General features: G+C 28.8%; 4 protein-coding genes across 4 annotated transcripts; 2 read left to right on the forward strand and 2 right to left on the reverse strand.

Annotated features, from left to right (window-relative positions):
* Positions 1–1,335: 1,335 nt before the first annotated feature.
* On the forward strand, positions 1,336–2,499 carry Phum_PHUM430440 (Actin-5C; the record flags this gene model as incomplete). The annotated part of the gene is made up of 2 exons (XM_002429323.1): positions 1,336–2,434; positions 2,480–2,499. 2 exons carry the CDS (start codon positions 1,336–1,338, stop codon positions 2,497–2,499), a joined length of 1,119 nt encoding a protein of 372 aa, XP_002429368.1.
* A 2,972-nt stretch (positions 2,500–5,471) lies between these two features.
* Positions 5,472–8,215, forward strand: Phum_PHUM430450 (uncharacterized protein; the record flags this gene model as incomplete). Its single annotated transcript, XM_002429324.1, has 8 exons — positions 5,472–5,568; positions 6,006–6,186; positions 6,289–6,567; positions 6,641–6,821; positions 6,903–7,142; positions 7,241–7,563; positions 7,647–7,890; positions 7,970–8,215. The coding sequence occupies 8 exons, from the start codon at positions 5,472–5,474 to the stop codon at positions 8,213–8,215; spliced, it is 1,791 nt and encodes a 596-aa protein (XP_002429369.1).
* A 194-nt stretch (positions 8,216–8,409) lies between these two features.
* On the reverse strand, positions 8,410–10,105 carry Phum_PHUM430460 (Odorant receptor PhOr3; the record flags this gene model as incomplete). Its single annotated transcript, XM_002429325.1, has 5 exons — positions 8,410–8,469; positions 8,606–8,758; positions 8,849–8,956; positions 9,032–9,134; positions 9,225–10,105. The coding sequence occupies 5 exons, from the start codon at positions 10,103–10,105 to the stop codon at positions 8,410–8,412; spliced, it is 1,305 nt and encodes a 434-aa protein (XP_002429370.1).
* A 2,577-nt stretch (positions 10,106–12,682) lies between these two features.
* Positions 12,683–15,542, reverse strand: Phum_PHUM430470 (Cylicin-1, putative; the record flags this gene model as incomplete). Its single annotated transcript, XM_002429326.1, has 4 exons — positions 12,683–12,688; positions 12,726–13,141; positions 13,322–15,035; positions 15,333–15,542. 4 exons carry the CDS (start codon positions 15,540–15,542, stop codon positions 12,683–12,685), a joined length of 2,346 nt encoding a protein of 781 aa, XP_002429371.1.
* Between the last annotated feature and the right edge of the window lie 1,670 nt (positions 15,543–17,212).

Raw genomic sequence — 17,212 nt, forward strand, 5'->3', positions numbered from 1 at the left:
ACCATGCTGTCTTCAATTCCATATATGGGCATGTGAATTCTCATTGGTTGATACCCGCAAACGTCCTTATTATCGTGGTAGGGGAAATAGTGAGGAGGGAAATTGAAGTCTGAAGCCACCGTATATTACATAAAACGCCGCCTAAAAATTATTGCAGTTCGTTACTGGATAGCATATCGAACGTGTGTGTGTGTTGTTAGTGAATTTTTTTTTAATTTTAAAAAAAAAATTTTTTTTTATTGTTAAATTTAATTTTTTTATTAAATTCGTTTTTTTAAATGTAAGTTTACAATTATCCAAGTGTTGGTTTTATTTTTACAAAAAAAAAAGTTTTTGGTTATAATAATATCGTCGTTGTACATATAAATGCATATTTTTCTTAAAATCTGTATAAATTCTCGGTATTTTTAATGTTGTTTTACGAGTTTTTTCACGTCGCGTACAAATCGATGAAAATCCTCCTGCATTTATTGCCCATCTTTGTGTGATAGGGTGGGGCTTTGACGTGTCAAAAAAAAATTTTTTTTTGCGGAAAATGTGTTTTATTATTCATTTTTAAGCCTTTTTTTCGAAAATATGAATTATTTTGATGCGTTTTATAAAACATTTTACCTTTTATGGTATTCGTCAAAAGGGAAAATTGTTTTACTTTAAATATTAAAATAGAAAAAAAAAAAAAATGCATCGTTAAAAATTGTTGTTAAAAAATTAATCGTATCGATTTGTTAATACAAGTTTTCGCCACCTGTTAATGCCGGTTCCATTTTTTATATTCATTTTCAACGTTTTTCCTACCAAACCGTATAAAACGAGGAATAATTTTTTTTATTTTATTTATAATACGTTGTATTTAGTGTTTTGTTTCGGTGGTTTTAGTATTTTTCGCGGCGGCGGGGGGGGGGAGGGGAGAAAAGAAAATTCGCATTAAAATTTTAAGTTAAAAAAATGGCTGGTTGGTTGGTTGGTCGTTTGGTCGGCATTGTGTCGATATAACGGTGTTTAAATAATAACACGGTTAAGAAAATTATGTAGGATTTTTTTTTTTTTTTTTTGCATAGTTGGGATTATTTCTTTTTAATTGGTTCTAAATTTGTTAATTCCGTTTTTTTTTTTTTTTTTTTCCATTACTAATAATTTTTTTTTTTTTGTGAAATTTTGCCACGTAGTCGTTTTGCTTTTAATTTTTTGAAAGTCAGTTTTTTAATTCTAGGCACGTTAATTAGTCGGATAATTTTAAATCAATAAAACTGTGTATATAATTTGTTTAGCTTGATTAAATTTGTTGATTAATTTTTTTTTTTTTTTTTTTTTAATTTTAGAAATTAATTAATCAAAATGTGTGACGAAGACGTTGCTGCTCTTGTTGTTGACAATGGATCCGGAATGTGCAAAGCTGGTTTTGCCGGGGATGATGCTCCCAGAGCCGTTTTTCCATCCATTGTCGGTCGCCCCCGTCACCAAGGTGTCATGGTTGGCATGGGTCAAAAAGACAGTTATGTAGGTGACGAAGCTCAATCTAAAAGAGGTATTCTTACATTGAAATACCCCATCGAACATGGTATCGTTACTAACTGGGATGATATGGAAAAAATTTGGCATCACACCTTCTATAACGAACTTCGAGTCGCCCCAGAGGAACACCCAGTTTTATTGACCGAAGCTCCTCTCAATCCCAAGGCCAACAAAAAAAAGATGACACAAATCATGTTTGAAACATTCAACACCCCAGCCATGTACGTTGCTATTCAAGCTGTCTTGTCATTGTATGCTTCTGGTCGTACCACTGGTATCGTGCTCGACTCTGGTGACGGTGTATCCCACACCGTACCCATTTACGAAGGATATGCTTTGCCACATGCTATTCTCCGTCTCGATCTCGCCGGAAGAGATCTCACCGATTACCTTATGAAAATCCTTACCGAACGTGGTTATTCATTCACTACCACTGCCGAAAGGGAAATTGTCAGAGACATCAAAGAAAAACTTTGCTACGTAGCTCTCGACTTTGAACAAGAAATGGCCACCGCCGCTTCCAGTTCTTCGTTAGAAAAATCCTACGAACTTCCCGACGGTCAAGTCATAACCATAGGAAACGAAAGGTTCCGTTGTCCCGAAGCTCTTTTCCAACCATCATTCTTGGGAATGGAAGCCTGCGGAATCCACGAAACTACCTACAATAGTATTATGAAATGTGACGTCGACATCCGTAAGGACTTGTACGCCAACACCGTTCTTTCCGGAGGTACCACCATGTACCCAGGAATCGCCGACCGTATGCAAAAAGAAATCACTGCCCTTGCTCCGTCAACGATGAAAATCAAGATTATCGCTCCACCGGAAAGAAAGTACTCCGTATGGATCGGAGGTTCCATTCTTGCCTCTCTTTCAACCTTCCAACAAATGTGGATTTCAAAACAAGAATACGACGAATCTGGTCCATCAATCGTTCACAGAAAATGCTTTTAAATTTATTGTTCAGTCCGTACTATTATTATCTAGTTCGATTGGGCATTTTTTTTTTGAATTTTGGATCTATTTTCTTTTTTCTTGCATCATGATTTTTTTTTTTAAATTTACTTTCAGTTATATATATATATATATACTACACACATATATATATAAAAAAATAAGTATATATTTATAGGGAAAAAGGAAGAAGAAGAAGAAGAAAAAAAAAAAAAAAAAAAAGAAAGTCAATGCAATCATTGATAGAAGATTGTACATAAACATTCCTTCAATTGATGAATTGATATTAACTAATTTATAAAGACTGATTATTTAAAAGACATCTAAATTATATATTATAAGGATCGATGATAATAATGATAATGATGATGATGATGATATGCAAGAACTCCAATTTTCAAAATTAATGCTTTTGAATTGAAATAGAAATGGGAAGAGTGAGAAAGAAGGAAGGAAGGAAAGAAAGAAAGAAAAGGGGAGGGGGGAAAGAAAGAAAGAAAGAAAGAAGAAAAAGAAAAAACATTGCTGTAAATTTGTATTTTCGGGGGGTGTGGGAGGGAGGCGAAGGAGGAGGTTCATTCCAATTTAAATGTGAAGTTTGGGATTTTCAGGAGGGAAATCCAAGTAGTAAATTTTGAAGTAAATTTTATTAGGGTCATCACAGATTTTTTTTTTTTTTTTTTTTGATAAGATCAGTATTGTAATGGCTGAAATTAGACTGAGTCTTTTTTTTTTTTTTTTGTTATTGATTTCAAGTTGTTACACACCCCAACCTACCCACAAATGTGTATGAACCCTTTTCTAACGAGCCTAAAATTCAGTTTTGATTATAGAATACATAAACAAGAAGGCGCAAAAATAAAAAAAAAAAAAAATCCTCCCGAAAAGTTTATGGCAGTGTTTATTTCTTTTTTTTTTTTTTCTTTTCTTTTTTTTTTTCATTTTCATTTTTCTTTTCTTTTCATTTCTTTTCTTTTCTTTTTAAATACTATTAGTTAAACGTACATTTGAATTTATTATGCAAAATGGAAGGAGAAAAAAGATAAAAAAAGATAAAAAAAAAAAAATCGCTTCACACTTGATTTCATTTTATTTATTTTAAAATATTTAATTTTTTGTTTTTTTTTTTTTTTGGAGCATATGTTTCTGTCATCTCTGTGTATTGGTTATTTTATTCACTTTATAATTTAATACCTTTAATAATAGAATAAAAAAAAATAAAAAAAAAAAAAAATTTGGTAATTTCTAAAAAAAAAATGCGTTTTATTTTCTTTTTTTTAATCCATTTCCTTTTTTATTTTTTTCTTAAATGGTTTCGGAAGTGTATAACAAGACCTTAAAATTATTTGGGGGGAAACGTTTTTTTAGAAACCTCGTTTTCAAGGTCTAGGACATTTTTTAGAGGGAGAAAATATTTTGAAACAAGTTTAAAGTTGAATCATTTAACGGTTGTTTTATTTAAAAAAATAATTATTTACAATGATATTAAATAACTGGAAATTTAATAGAGAAATTAATTTTTCAGGTTTAAGAAAAGAGGAAAAGATGGTGAAGAGAAAAAAAAAAAAGGTTTTTTTTAGAAATAGGACAAGAAAAACTTCCTTGTTGTATACGAAGAATTTGCCGACCTTAAATTTTGCATATTAATTTATATTGCCGTACCTTGAAAAAAATTTAAATAAGAACACAATGTTATTTTTAACGGTGAGGTAGTTGACAATTGCCTCCCCTCCCCCCTCCCCCCACGAAACGAAAACAATTACTTATTTTAGATAAGTAGTCTTTAGACTTGAGGGCATCATGTATGATGTAATAGGTATTATTTATTTTCCAAAGAATAAAAATGGTTTGTGAGTTGGTGATAACGTGGGAAACGTGAATTGACTCATATTTCCATTCTTAGGTACGGTGGTAATTTTTTTTCTTTTCTTTTTAGCGAGAAATAGATGTGTGTGACATATGGCGATTGAATAAGGAAAAGGTTTAAGCATTCGGTATTTCTATATATGATGAGAACTCATAAAGTGGAATGTTGGAATCAGACATTGCGGTTGATGATAAATTTACTCGAATTTATCTAGAAGGAAATTTATTATTATTATTATTAAGGTTAAATCGTCGAATGCTAGATGAACTTATATGGCTGGAGTTGGATGGATTTTTCTTAGTAATAAAATTTTGATTGAAGTTTTACGGAGGCTGATTAATTTAAATTACGGTTGAAATAATTTTTATTTTTGTGTCTAAATAAGTAATATGATCCTATAATTAAGATTTTTACGTTCTTTCGCTTTTTGAAAATTCATTTACGATTCCAGCGCCATGTTTTATTCCTTGTTTCCTATTCTGAACGAAAGGTATCTCGTGGAACCGTCAGTCAGTCAGTCATATTTGGCAATACAATTTTTTTTTTTTTTATACATGTTCTTTCATTTTGAACTAATATTAAAAGGAAAATGTAGTAAATAATTGAAAGTAATTAAACGAGGAAGATACCTTGATAGAATTAATCGAGTCAAATTTTAGAGGTAATTTGCATGTAATTACTCTCTTTGACAAGGAAGGAAAATTAATTTTTATCCATTTTAGTGTAAATTATTGTTTTAGTTTATGCCCCCCCCCCGAGTTAAAAATAAATAAAACAATAAATAATTGAAAAATTGAAATCATTTTTTAATAAAATGTTTAAAAAAAAAATTATAAGGCTTGGTGAAATTCATATAAAATTACATGCCACGTGAATTGTAAACAATTAATAAAATATTACGTAAAAAAAAAAGGAATTAGTCGTGTAATTAGAAGGTAAAAATAATTTTGTCGAAAAATTGTAAAATTTTTGTAACAATTTTTTTGTTCGTAATATATTTTTATTATATATAACTTTTAAAAGCACCTTTATTTAAACATTGTTCCATAATTTACTTAATATAATTTTAAAAGTATGAAATAAAATGTGGAAAATAAAATTGTCGCAACTTTGTCGACCATTATCGTAACTTTTCAAAATGATAGTCAACGAAGAGAATGCCAATGAGGTGAAAGAAAAAAAAGTAGAAGTTAGCAATGTTAAGAAGAGTAAAAATATTGTTCTTAGCGTAGAGAGTATCCTTTTTTATACGTATTTTGATTATTATGAAAAAAAAATTTTACTTACAAATTTACATTATTAGGTTAAGGGTAAATATGGTGGAAAGGTTGTCTTTTTTGGTACCTTAACTATTATTTAAATTCAATGAAAAAAATTTCACACTTTAAAAATTTTATAATTTTACTGGTTTTCATTAAAATCTATGTAAATCCTAAAATAATTTTTTTAAAACATTGAAAATTTCAATTTAGGTTATTTGATTTTTTGAAAAAAATATAAATATTTTGGACCATATTTATATGATTGTGCTAATTTTTATATGGAACTAGTTTTTAATTGTATTAAGTTATTATCATTATTCCATAAATTTTATCGAGTAACTAAAATATGCTAATGTTCATTACTCACATTACTTAAAAATTTACTACTTTTCCTTAATAATATAATATAGTTTTAAAAGTCATTAAGGAAGCTCAACAACAACATGGGTTGAGACATGGGGATTACCAACGTTATCGTTGTTACTGTAGCAGAAGAATTCGAAGGCTTCGTAAAGTTCTTAAAGTCACACAGGGAGACAGAAAGCACTATAAAAAAAGACCTGTTACAGAGTCTATGTTGAAAGATGAAAGGTTAGCTTTTGATTTTTACAAAACATATTTTTATTAGGTGTTAGTTGTATTTTTAGAAATATGAGTAAGTCATTTAACGGAACATAAAATTTTTAACAACAGGTATCTGTACATTCCTTTAATGATGGCCGAAAGAGCTTGGAGCTACGCTATGCAGCTTCGTCAAGAGGCAAATACGGAGCCTAGAAAAAAGTTTCACTTAATTCAGAGACTAAGAAAAGCTGCCACATATGCTCTTCAACTTCAAGCCTTATGTGAATCTAGTGTATGTGATGCTGTAACTAAATTAGAAGCACAAGCTTATGTTGCCTGGATCCATGGTTCATTACAATTTGAATTACAATTATGGAAACCAGCTATGGAAAATCTTAAAAAAGCTCAGTGAGTTTTTTCTCAAGTTTTTCTTTTTTTAAGTTAAATGTTTTGTAATATAAATTTTATATTACTTCTTAAGGGTTGTATATCAAAAATTAGTGGAAGTTGTTAATGAAGATGACCAACCAATTTATAAGAGTAGAATTGACGAACTGACTCCCAGCCTTAGGTACTGTTCTTATAATATTGGAGAAGAAAGCGATGTTGAAGATTTACTGGCGATGAGAATGCAAGGTCATGATCTATTGGCTAATTTTGATGTAAGTAATATTTTACTTATTCATTAATTTATTTTTATTTAAAATTTTATAATTAATCAAAAAAAAAAAAAAAATTTACAGTCATTGATGGAAAAATCAAAACAAAAACGTGCTGGAGTCTTAGAAGAAGTTGAATGGCGTGGAAGGAAGGTGCAAGTTCGCCCCGAAAGAGTTCGACTCTTTTTATTAGCGGATAAACAACTTGATGGAGCCGTGTCTAAAGCATTAAACATAACTTCGAAAATTGAACTGTTAGAAAATAATCTTATGGATTGCAAAGATGCCATTGCTAGTCTTCGAGATGAAATGAAAGGAGACGCTGTTAGTTAATCACATTACCTAACATTTAATTATCATTTCTTTAAAAAAAAAAAAAAAACGACTTGAATGTATCATTTAATATTCTTTATTAATTTTAGAGTTCTAAAGTTGTGAGAGAAAAAAATCAACCAGTAAGTTCTCTTCAATATTTACTGTCTTACTTGACGTTTATCAGATTGTCAAGAACCATTGACAGAAATTTGTTAATGATTGAGCAAATGAAAGCAAAAGAAACCGAACCAAAGGCGAAGGAAACAAATGAAAATATTAGAGAGAAAAAAATACGGCCGGAAGATTTTATTCGTTTGTACGAAATGATTTTACAAAACGTTACGGAAATGCAACAATTGCCTGGATTGGAAGATGATGCAAAATATCAAAAAGAATTAGATGTCAAAGTCAAAATATATAAAGCTTATAGGTAAGAAAGAAAGAAAATTTTTGTTTGCATTTATATTTAAATTTTTCTCTTTTCAATTGAACAAATATTTTGTATGTTTTCAGGTGCTATCACATAGCAGAATACCTGGTGACGTTGAAGAGGTGGAGCGAAGCTATCGCATTATATCAAAGATCTCAACAGTATATTTCTGAGGTTAAAAGTATGGGATCTGCTTATAATAAAGAAGCTAAAGAACTTGAGGCAGCCGTGGAAGGTTCGAAATTTTCCGCTCTTGCTCATCACGTTCTCGAGGGAGAAGTTCAAGAAGAAGAACCCTCCGGCGTGAAACAATACAAAACGAGAAAGGTATGATGATTCCTTTTGCCTCGATATTTAATTTTTCAATTGAAATTTTCTAATTGTAATTTTTTTTTTTTTTTTCCAGCCGTTGGTTGAACGTTTAGACGAATATAAAGAAGATCCGGCGTTGCTGTCGAAATATCCAAACGTATTCAAAATTCCTCCAGACATGAGACCCGTACCGTGCAAGCCATTATTTTTCGATTTGGCTTTTAACTTTGCCGAATTTCCTTCACTGGACCACAAGATCGATACGCCGAAATCAAAACAAAATCCTGGTCTTACAGGTTTCGTTAAGGGATTATGGGGATGGGGTGGTGGAAAAAAATAAAATTTTAAATTTATGTTTATATATTTCTATTTTATCAATCAATATACATGAGTATATTTGCGAAACATAAAATTTTTAATTTTTTTTTTACCCTTTTTAAAACACAAAAAAAAAAAATTGAAGAAGCAACATTAATACCCTAAAGTAATTAAAAATTTTTACTCATCATTCGAAGTAAATTCAAAGAAAAAAATTTATTTTTCGTCTCTGATTTGAAGTAAAAATGTAAAATATGAAAATATTATTCTCATCGTCTAAAAAGAAAGAAAAAAAAGAAAAATATTAGAAAATAATTCAAGTAATAATAAGTTTAAGAAAATTAGAATTAGTTATTTTAAAAAAACGTAATTAAAACAATTTTATTTTTTTGTTTGTTAGTTAAATACATACTTTTGTAAAGAATTCTAAACTAAGTTTAAAAGTTTTTCCTCCGGTTAATCTATGTGGGTTTTTAGATTTGAAATCACATAAAATTATTTTATGTTTTTGTGATAAAAACCTGTACCAGGGTAAATCGTATATAGTCAGACTTATTTCTTTTTCCTGTTGTTACAAACAAAAAAAAAAAATTTATTTAAAGACATTATCATAGATTATTTGCATTTATTAATAACAGAAAATGAATTCACTTACTTTTTGTGCCAAAGTGTGTCCCATCCAATCGAATATGAACATGTGAGCAATTGATAAAGCTAAAAATAATGCTGTTGATAAAAATTTACTCCAAACACCGGAAGTTAACTGAAAATCATGTAACCTCATAAGATTTTTCAAATTTAATTAAAGGAGGGGGGAAAAAATAAGCAAATCACTCACGTTTATTGTTACGTCTAATAATAAAAATGCTATGGATATAATTGCATGAAGATAATCAACCATAACGGATTTATTCAATAGATCATCCATCAAACAAACATATCTAACAAAAAAAAAAAAAAAATGTCATCCACCAAAAATTTATTTTATTTATACCTTCAAAGGGCGGGGGGGGGGGAGAAAGAAAACTTACTCCGTTAAAAACCCGTGAAATTTTAAACATTTTCTCAATTTCATATCGACTTGTATCATTTTATTTTTTTCCAACGGCATAAAATCTTCTTCCCCGTCTATTTTCTCATCGTTAATACTATCACTCACGGATTCTATACTTAATTTAAGTATATTAAACTGTCCTATCGTTAATATTATTATGAGGTACCAGAAACAATCCGCGCTTACGTACACGACAACGAGTAAAAAAATGGGTATTCCTTGCCATATGTAAAAAATGATTCCTCCGGATAGTTTGGATGTATCCATCGGAAAATACCCGGGTAGAATTTTGGGAAAGGGTAAATCTTCACCGTTTATGCCTGATAATAAAAAAGTACCCATCCATTTAAATATCGGACTTATTAAAAAATATAAAATCCAAACGAATGTAACAGACGAATACGTGACCATTACTTTTTTTGCCAGGTAATAATACGAATCCACGGAATCAGTTTTCTCCCGTGAAAAAATGGGACGACAAAGAAAATTATTTAATAATTTATCGATCATTTTTTTATATTTAACGTTATTAAAATAAAAATGCATGATACGAAAAAGTGCGGATATGCAAGCAGTGCCGTAATCTATAACGCCGACGATTTTATTTAAACCTTCGTAATACAATATAATTTCAACTGCGAAACTTAATATGACCAAACCAGATGATGCGAAAAAAATCCATGCTATACCATTATTTATTAATTTACTGCGAGAATTATTATTATTATCATTATCATCGATCGGCCAAACTCTTAAAAATTTAAATAATTTTATTAAAATTTGTAAAATTGTTATTTTTTTTTCTATTTCTCCTTTTTCTGTCGTTGTAAATTTTTCGTATCCGGTAAACTCCTCCATTTTCCTTTTTACACAATTTTAAACTCTCACTCACTATCTCTCACTCTCTCGACTTTTGAATTGTTTAAAAAAGGATACAATAAACAACCATCATAACGACATTTTCACGACCATGATAAAATTTTTAATATTTTAAAAGGATTTCAAAGGTTTTTTGTTTTCTTTTATGAATTATAAATAACGTAAAATTTTTATTAAAAAAAAAAAAAAATAATTTCGGGGTTCCTTTCCTTTTGTTACGAGCCTTTTAATTTGTTTAAATTAATTAATTATTAATCATTATTTAAAAAAGGAAGTTATCAATCACAATAAAAATAAATAAATATTTTATTAACTTACTCCGTTAAAAATCCGTGAAATTTTAAACATTTTTTTAATTTCATTTCGACTTGAATCATTTTATTTTTTTCCAATGGCATACAATCTTCTTCTACTCCTCCCTCTCCTCCTTCTTCTTTGGATTTCCTTCCATCGTTAATATATTCCCCGATTGATTTTATGCTAACTTTTAAAAAATTATACTGTCCCATTGTTAAAAAAATAATAAAACACCAAAGAGTATCTGTTGACACGTACATTATGCACACGACCGTACTCATAAACGTTTGCATCAAGTAACAAATGGGTCCCTGGGGGATTTTAGTATGATCCACCGGAAAATATCCCGGTAAAATTTGTGGAAATGGTAAATCGTTTGCTTTCGTATCGGTGAACGTAACCGTCCATAACCATTTCAATATCGGACTTAATATTATCGAAAGAACCCAACTAATCGTGAGAGTCGAATACCATAAACATATTTTTTTTGCCATTTTATAAAATTTATCAATGGATTCTTTCCTACCATCATTATTATTATCATTATCATTATCGTTTGTTATCAGGGGATGAAAAATAAATTTATCAAAAATTGTTTTTATTAATTCTTCATGTTTTTTACCGTAAATATAATAATGAACGTAGCGAAATGTAGCGGAAATGCAAACCGTCGTGTAATCCACCACCGCGGCTATACCATCAATGTTATTAAAACCTTTTAAAATGGCAGTTAAATAACTTAGTATTATTATACAATTATTAATAAAAATTATTAAAATAATCACGTGATGTATTAAATTATTAATGAAAGTTTTATTTTGCAAAGGCCACATTCTAATTAATTTCATCCAAAAGATTATGTTATGTATCGCTTTCATTTCGAATTTTTTCCCATCGTTTGTCGTATTTTCTTCGTCCATTTTGAAAAAAAAGTTATACAAAAAAAAGAAACAAAACGTTATGTATTTATTTTATTATTATTATTACACAAAATATTTTTGATTATAATACAAAAGAAAATTCCTCTGATTCGCACTTGTGAAAAACAAACAAATTTTCTGTACAAAACTTTTATTACGTTTGTTTGTTCGAATGAACAACTAATCGTTTGTCTTTTTTTTTTTTTTGACTCTTGAATAATAATAATAATATTTTGGAATTTTAAACTTTTTTCTTTTAAGAAGAAAATATTATTGAATAATTAAATTTTACAAGAAATTTAAAAAATAATAATAATACGATGATGATGATGATGATGATGACCGGTTACGACGACGACGACGACAGAAAATTATTAATAATAAAGTTTTTTTTATGTCTTTTTTTACGTTGAAATCGTCATACTTTCATTATCATTATTATTATTATCAACTAAACCCACATATTATAGTTTTGTTTTTCTTTTTCCATTTTTTTTTTGGTAACATTGAAGTATTGGAAAATTATTCACCGTAATAATACTAATAATAATTTCACCATTACTTTTTTTTATTTAAATGTTTGTTATTATTATTATTATTTGACCTTTTGTTTTTTGTTATTTTTTTTTTTACATCAAGTCAACAACAACGTTTCAAATATCTGAAATAGATATAATAAAACATGTTACAACATTAAAAAAGAAATTTTTTTATTTAATTTTACCATCGGAGTATTAGAAAAATAACAAAAAAAAACTAAAAAATTAAAGTGGCAGCAGTTGAAACGAGATCGACGGTAAGAGGTACTATTAAAAAATTATGGAAGATACCCACAATTTCAGAAAAAAAGAAATATTTTCTTTAAAACTTATTATCAGTCGCACTTCCCGTCCCCTCCCCCTTCCCCTTGTCCCTCCCTTCGTTTATTTTAATGGGATTTTTTACAACGTTTATGAATCCCCGAGTAAAAAATTAAATCGTATAATGGCGTATTTAACACATTTTTTTCTTTTTCCGTTTGTCGGTAATTTATTTGTAATTATTTGCTTTGTCGCATTAGTAATTATTATTATTATTATTTGTGACCTTGAAATTGAAATTATGGATGACGATAGGAGTACAAAAAAGTTGCAGGAATCGAGTATTGAGTATTTTCTGTGGTTTTGTTCGGTCGTAATAAAATAACAATACGTTTAAATTATTATTATTGTTGTTGCTGTTGTTGTTGTTGTTCAGTTGGGAGAAGATTTGGTGGGTATTAATTTCGGTTTTGGTTGCAACCATTTTTTCCAAGAGCTTGTAGTTCCGGTGGTAATTGAAGAAGATGATGAAGGTTTTATCATATCTTTTAACGATTGATTTTCTACATCGAATTTTTTGACTAGACGTGATCCTTTTTGACGTGACGTCATCACAGAATCTTTAACGTTTTCCGATATTTGATCGAAATCTAACAAACGTGATTTTTGAGAATTCATTTTGTCATTCGAATAAGGATAATCATTTTTTAAACGATCGATAATCGGTGGTGTTGGAGATTTATTTATTGATATTTGTTGTGCTTCTTTTGCATTGAAATTAAATCGATCTGTTGGTGATGGAGATTCAGGCCAATTTTGTGCTCTGTATAAAACGTAACCGGGATGTGTTGGAGAAATCGGTGGCGACGTGGAAGAAGGTTGATTTTCTTTAGGATTTTCAACCCAAACTAATGCTTCGGATTTATATGAACCTGGAGTTTCAACTCTAAGTCGTATTTCCTCATCCGTTGATTGCGAATAATTTGTTTCGTCTGAATCTGATCTTTGTTTACGAGATGTTTTCTTATCATTATCGGAATAATTCGGCTGTTGTTGCTGTTGTCGCTGTTGTTGCTGTTCATTAAAATCACGATTTGATTTTTTTGGTATCGGTATATTATCCGACCGCGATTCTTTTTTCTTTTTCCATTTTTCTTCTTCGTTTAAAAAATAAAAACGTTCGTCTATTAAATCTCTAAATTCTTGTGCTTCTCTCGATGCTTGACTTTCACGTTCAAAATATTTATCCCTCATTCTGTCGTTTATTTCTTTTCCATCTCCTTTCTTTAAATAAGTATCCAAACTTATTGCTTTCGATAGTGGTTCGAATTTTTTTTCTTTATGACTTTGTTTTAAATCTTTCAAACCGAAATATTGTTCTTCTTTTTCCGATACTCTCCTGTTTTTTTCATCATCCGAATCATCGTTATCCGTATCAAGTTGTTTTTTAAATTTTTGTTTTAATTTTTCTCTTTCTTCGTATTCTTTACGTAATTTTTGTTTCAACATGTAATTTTCTTGTTCGTAGTCGATTGATGTTGTGATTTCCTTAAGAGTTTTTAAATCTTCTGCTATTTTTTTACTATCTAAACTATCGTATTGAAGATTTTTATTATAATTAAATTCGTTTTGTTTTTTCGAAGAGCGATCATCGTCAAAGCGTAAAATACTTTTTGGTTTTACAAATGGAGAAGTCGGTACCGATTTGTTAAACGGCGAAGATCTTTTGGAATACGAAAATTTATTTTGATCGTTCCCGTGTCCTTCATATTTCATATTTCCCTTATGTTTGTTATACCATTCTCTAGACTCTTGTGAAAATCTAGAACTCGGCCTGGAATATTCTTCTATGGAATACGAACGTTTATGTTCATCCGTTGAATCTTCTTCAGACTCAAAATTTTTATTAATCGCTTTTTGAGGCTTGATTTGTTTCATTTCGTAATCATTTTTCGAGTCCGGTCTCATGCCTTCGTTTTCGCTTAAATCGCTCGAATTTACTTTATACGAATTACCGTGAACGTGCCACGAATCAGAACCTGCGTCTTTTCCATTTGGAAAATACGCATCTGATGGTGGAGGAGGAGTTTTCGACAATTTTCCGGAAGGTTGAAGTCTGATAGATTTCTTTCTTGATAATGGATAACTTTCATTTGCTGATGTATCTAAAAAATTTTCTTTTTCTCTTTTAGTTTTTAATTTTGCACTCGGTATAACTTTTGTATAACTCGGAGGAGTGTAAGATTCACCAATTCCAGAATCGGATTTCGTCGGACTTTTCGAATGAAATTGTTCGGCAGGGACTAATACATATCCGGTCGGTATAAAATAATGATTGTTTGATCGATCCTGTTCGGAACCTTTTCTCAAATTCGGATACAATCCTTTTTCAGATCGGAGAAAACTTTCCGTGTATCGTATTTTTCCTTCGTGAGTTTTCAATTCATCTTTATCGATGGGTAACGGTTCTGGATAATAATCCACAGGTCCTAAATATTGATTGTTTGTATATTTTTGCGGTGGAAACACATACTCACTTAAAACCGGTGACGTGGGTAATAATTTGACGGCATTTTTTGGAATTCTATGACCACCTCCCTCCGTTTGAATATTACCATTGACATCGCTTTGAATAATTTCATTTAAATTTTTCTCTTCCGTTTGCGTCAATTTACTCAAACCTTCTTTATTAATTGATTTTAATTTTTGCCTTTTTCTTCTTTTGCTAGCCGTTAAAAGATCTATTATGAATAGAAAACCTGCTACCAAGGAAAAAACTCCCAATATGGCGGCATTATCTACGAGTCTTTCTTCGACCGATTCCAACGCTGCTAATTCAAGGCTTCCAGTCGCTATAAATAGTATAGCTCCGACTATGAGAAAAAAATTTTCCTGGAAAATAAAAGAAAAAAAAAAAACGTTCAATTTCATTAGTATTTTAATTTAAAAAATTTTCAGTTTTAACCTAAAGGTTTATATATAAATATATTTAAATATAAAAGTAAAAACTCCTTAGGCGAGAATAATTAAATTTTTCCTTTGAAGAAAAACTTAAATGGGAAAACTTGAAATTCGAAAAGAAATAATAATAATAATGATGAATTTATAAAAGAGTTTTTTGTATTAAAATAAAATTTAAATTTTTCCCGAAAGGATTGGGGTGTGAAATATGTGTATGTATATAATCACCATTTTCCTACAGCGTTTCAATTCTCCAGAACATTGTCCAATAATAAGTCCTATAGTTATTATTATATAACTTCCATAAGTTACGTCAGCAAATATGGCTCCATTTTCTTCCCATGTCACATTGTTCAATAAAGGCCATTCTCTTGAATATTTTTGTAGAAAATAAAATAACTTATTTGCTTCATCGTCTGTGACTCTTTTGTAAATCATACAAAATGTTGCAAACAGCTGAAAAAATTATTGTTTGTTGCATGTAAAAAAAAAAAAAAAAGAAAAAAAAACAATTTTTTATAATTATTATGTAATTACACGTATGGAAAAAAAGAAAAACAGAAAACAATTATTGTTATTGTTTAAAAAAAAAAAACTATAAAATTTTAAAAAAGCACGATGGGTGATTATGTTTCGTACTACGGTAATTATTATTACTTTTAAAATATATAAAATTATTATAAATAAGCTCGTATTGAAATCAAAATTTTAGCAGCAGGAGCAGCAGCAACAGGAGGAGGAGAAGGAGGAGGTGGAGGAGGCAGTTAGTTCGAAAGGAAAACTTATAGAAAGTGAAATTATCGTATGTTTGTGTTTCTATGCAAAACCGTGTGACATAATGTGTCTTTTCTCATACAAAAAAAATTTTAGTGTTAATTAAAAACGAAGGAATCGTATACTAACACCCTTGATCGGTTACTTACAAAACAAATCGTTAATTAAAAAAAAAATTCGAGTGAAAATAATAATAATTATTTATGTAATTGTGCAACAATTACATGTGTATGTAAATTTTTCTCTCAAAAAACTAAATAATCCAAGATTATTAAATAATAATAGAACGACAGAAAGTAATAAATCAATATCATTTAAATAGGTTAGAGGTATTAAATAATAATAACCAATAATAATAATAATAATAATATTTAACTCACCAATTCGAATATTTTTATGGTAATCCATCCGTCACATCCAGCCATTGTATTTTTTGTAGTGTTTATTTATTTATTTATTTATATATAAATAAATTCACAAATAAAATGAATCCATAAGAGTGTTTTTATTAATGTTTTTCATGCACTATCGTTTCAGTCACTGATAATAATAATACTAAAAACTAGGTGAAACGATTTCCTACCTATCCCCACTCGTTCATTTATTAGCATAAATTTCAAATACGGGCCTTCTTTCATACAGGTTCATTTTTTCACTTTTTCAGTTTTTTTTTTTTTTTGTCACTTATGCAACGCGATATAATTTCGTACGCACGATCATTGTTATAATAATTGAAAAGAAATTTGGGGATGATGATGATGATGATGATGATTGATAAAAATTTTATATTAATAATAATAAATAAAACTAATAAATGTCGAATTTATCACCATTACCATGTATGATGATAAAACTTTTACGATATAAAAAAAAAAAAAATATTATTGTTATTAATTAGTGTAAATAATTTCTATTAAAATTATATAAATATTTCATTATTATTATTATTATTATTATTATTATTATTATTATTATTATTATTATTATTATTATTATTATTATTATTATTATTATTATTATTATTTATGAAAACGTTTTTCAAAAATAATTTAATTATCATAAATTATATAAAAAAAAAAAAAAATTATTTTTGAATTAGGTTTGTGTAATGATTTCATTCAATTTATTGTTTCTCTCTCTCTCTCTCTCTTTTCTTTTCATTACGACAATAAAACGTTTTAAAATATTTTATTATTAATATTATTATTATTATTTTCTATCTCTTTTAATTACGTAAATAATGATAAATAATTTATGATAATAATAATAATAATAATAATACAATTAACAAAAGGAAAAAAAAGTTATGATAAATTTCTAACAGAAATCGTAAC

Source organism: Pediculus humanus, genomic scaffold, assembly GCF_000006295.1.
Source record: "Pediculus humanus corporis 1103172108196 genomic scaffold, whole genome shotgun sequence".
Lineage (NCBI taxonomy): Eukaryota > Metazoa > Arthropoda > Insecta > Psocodea > Pediculidae > Pediculus > Pediculus humanus.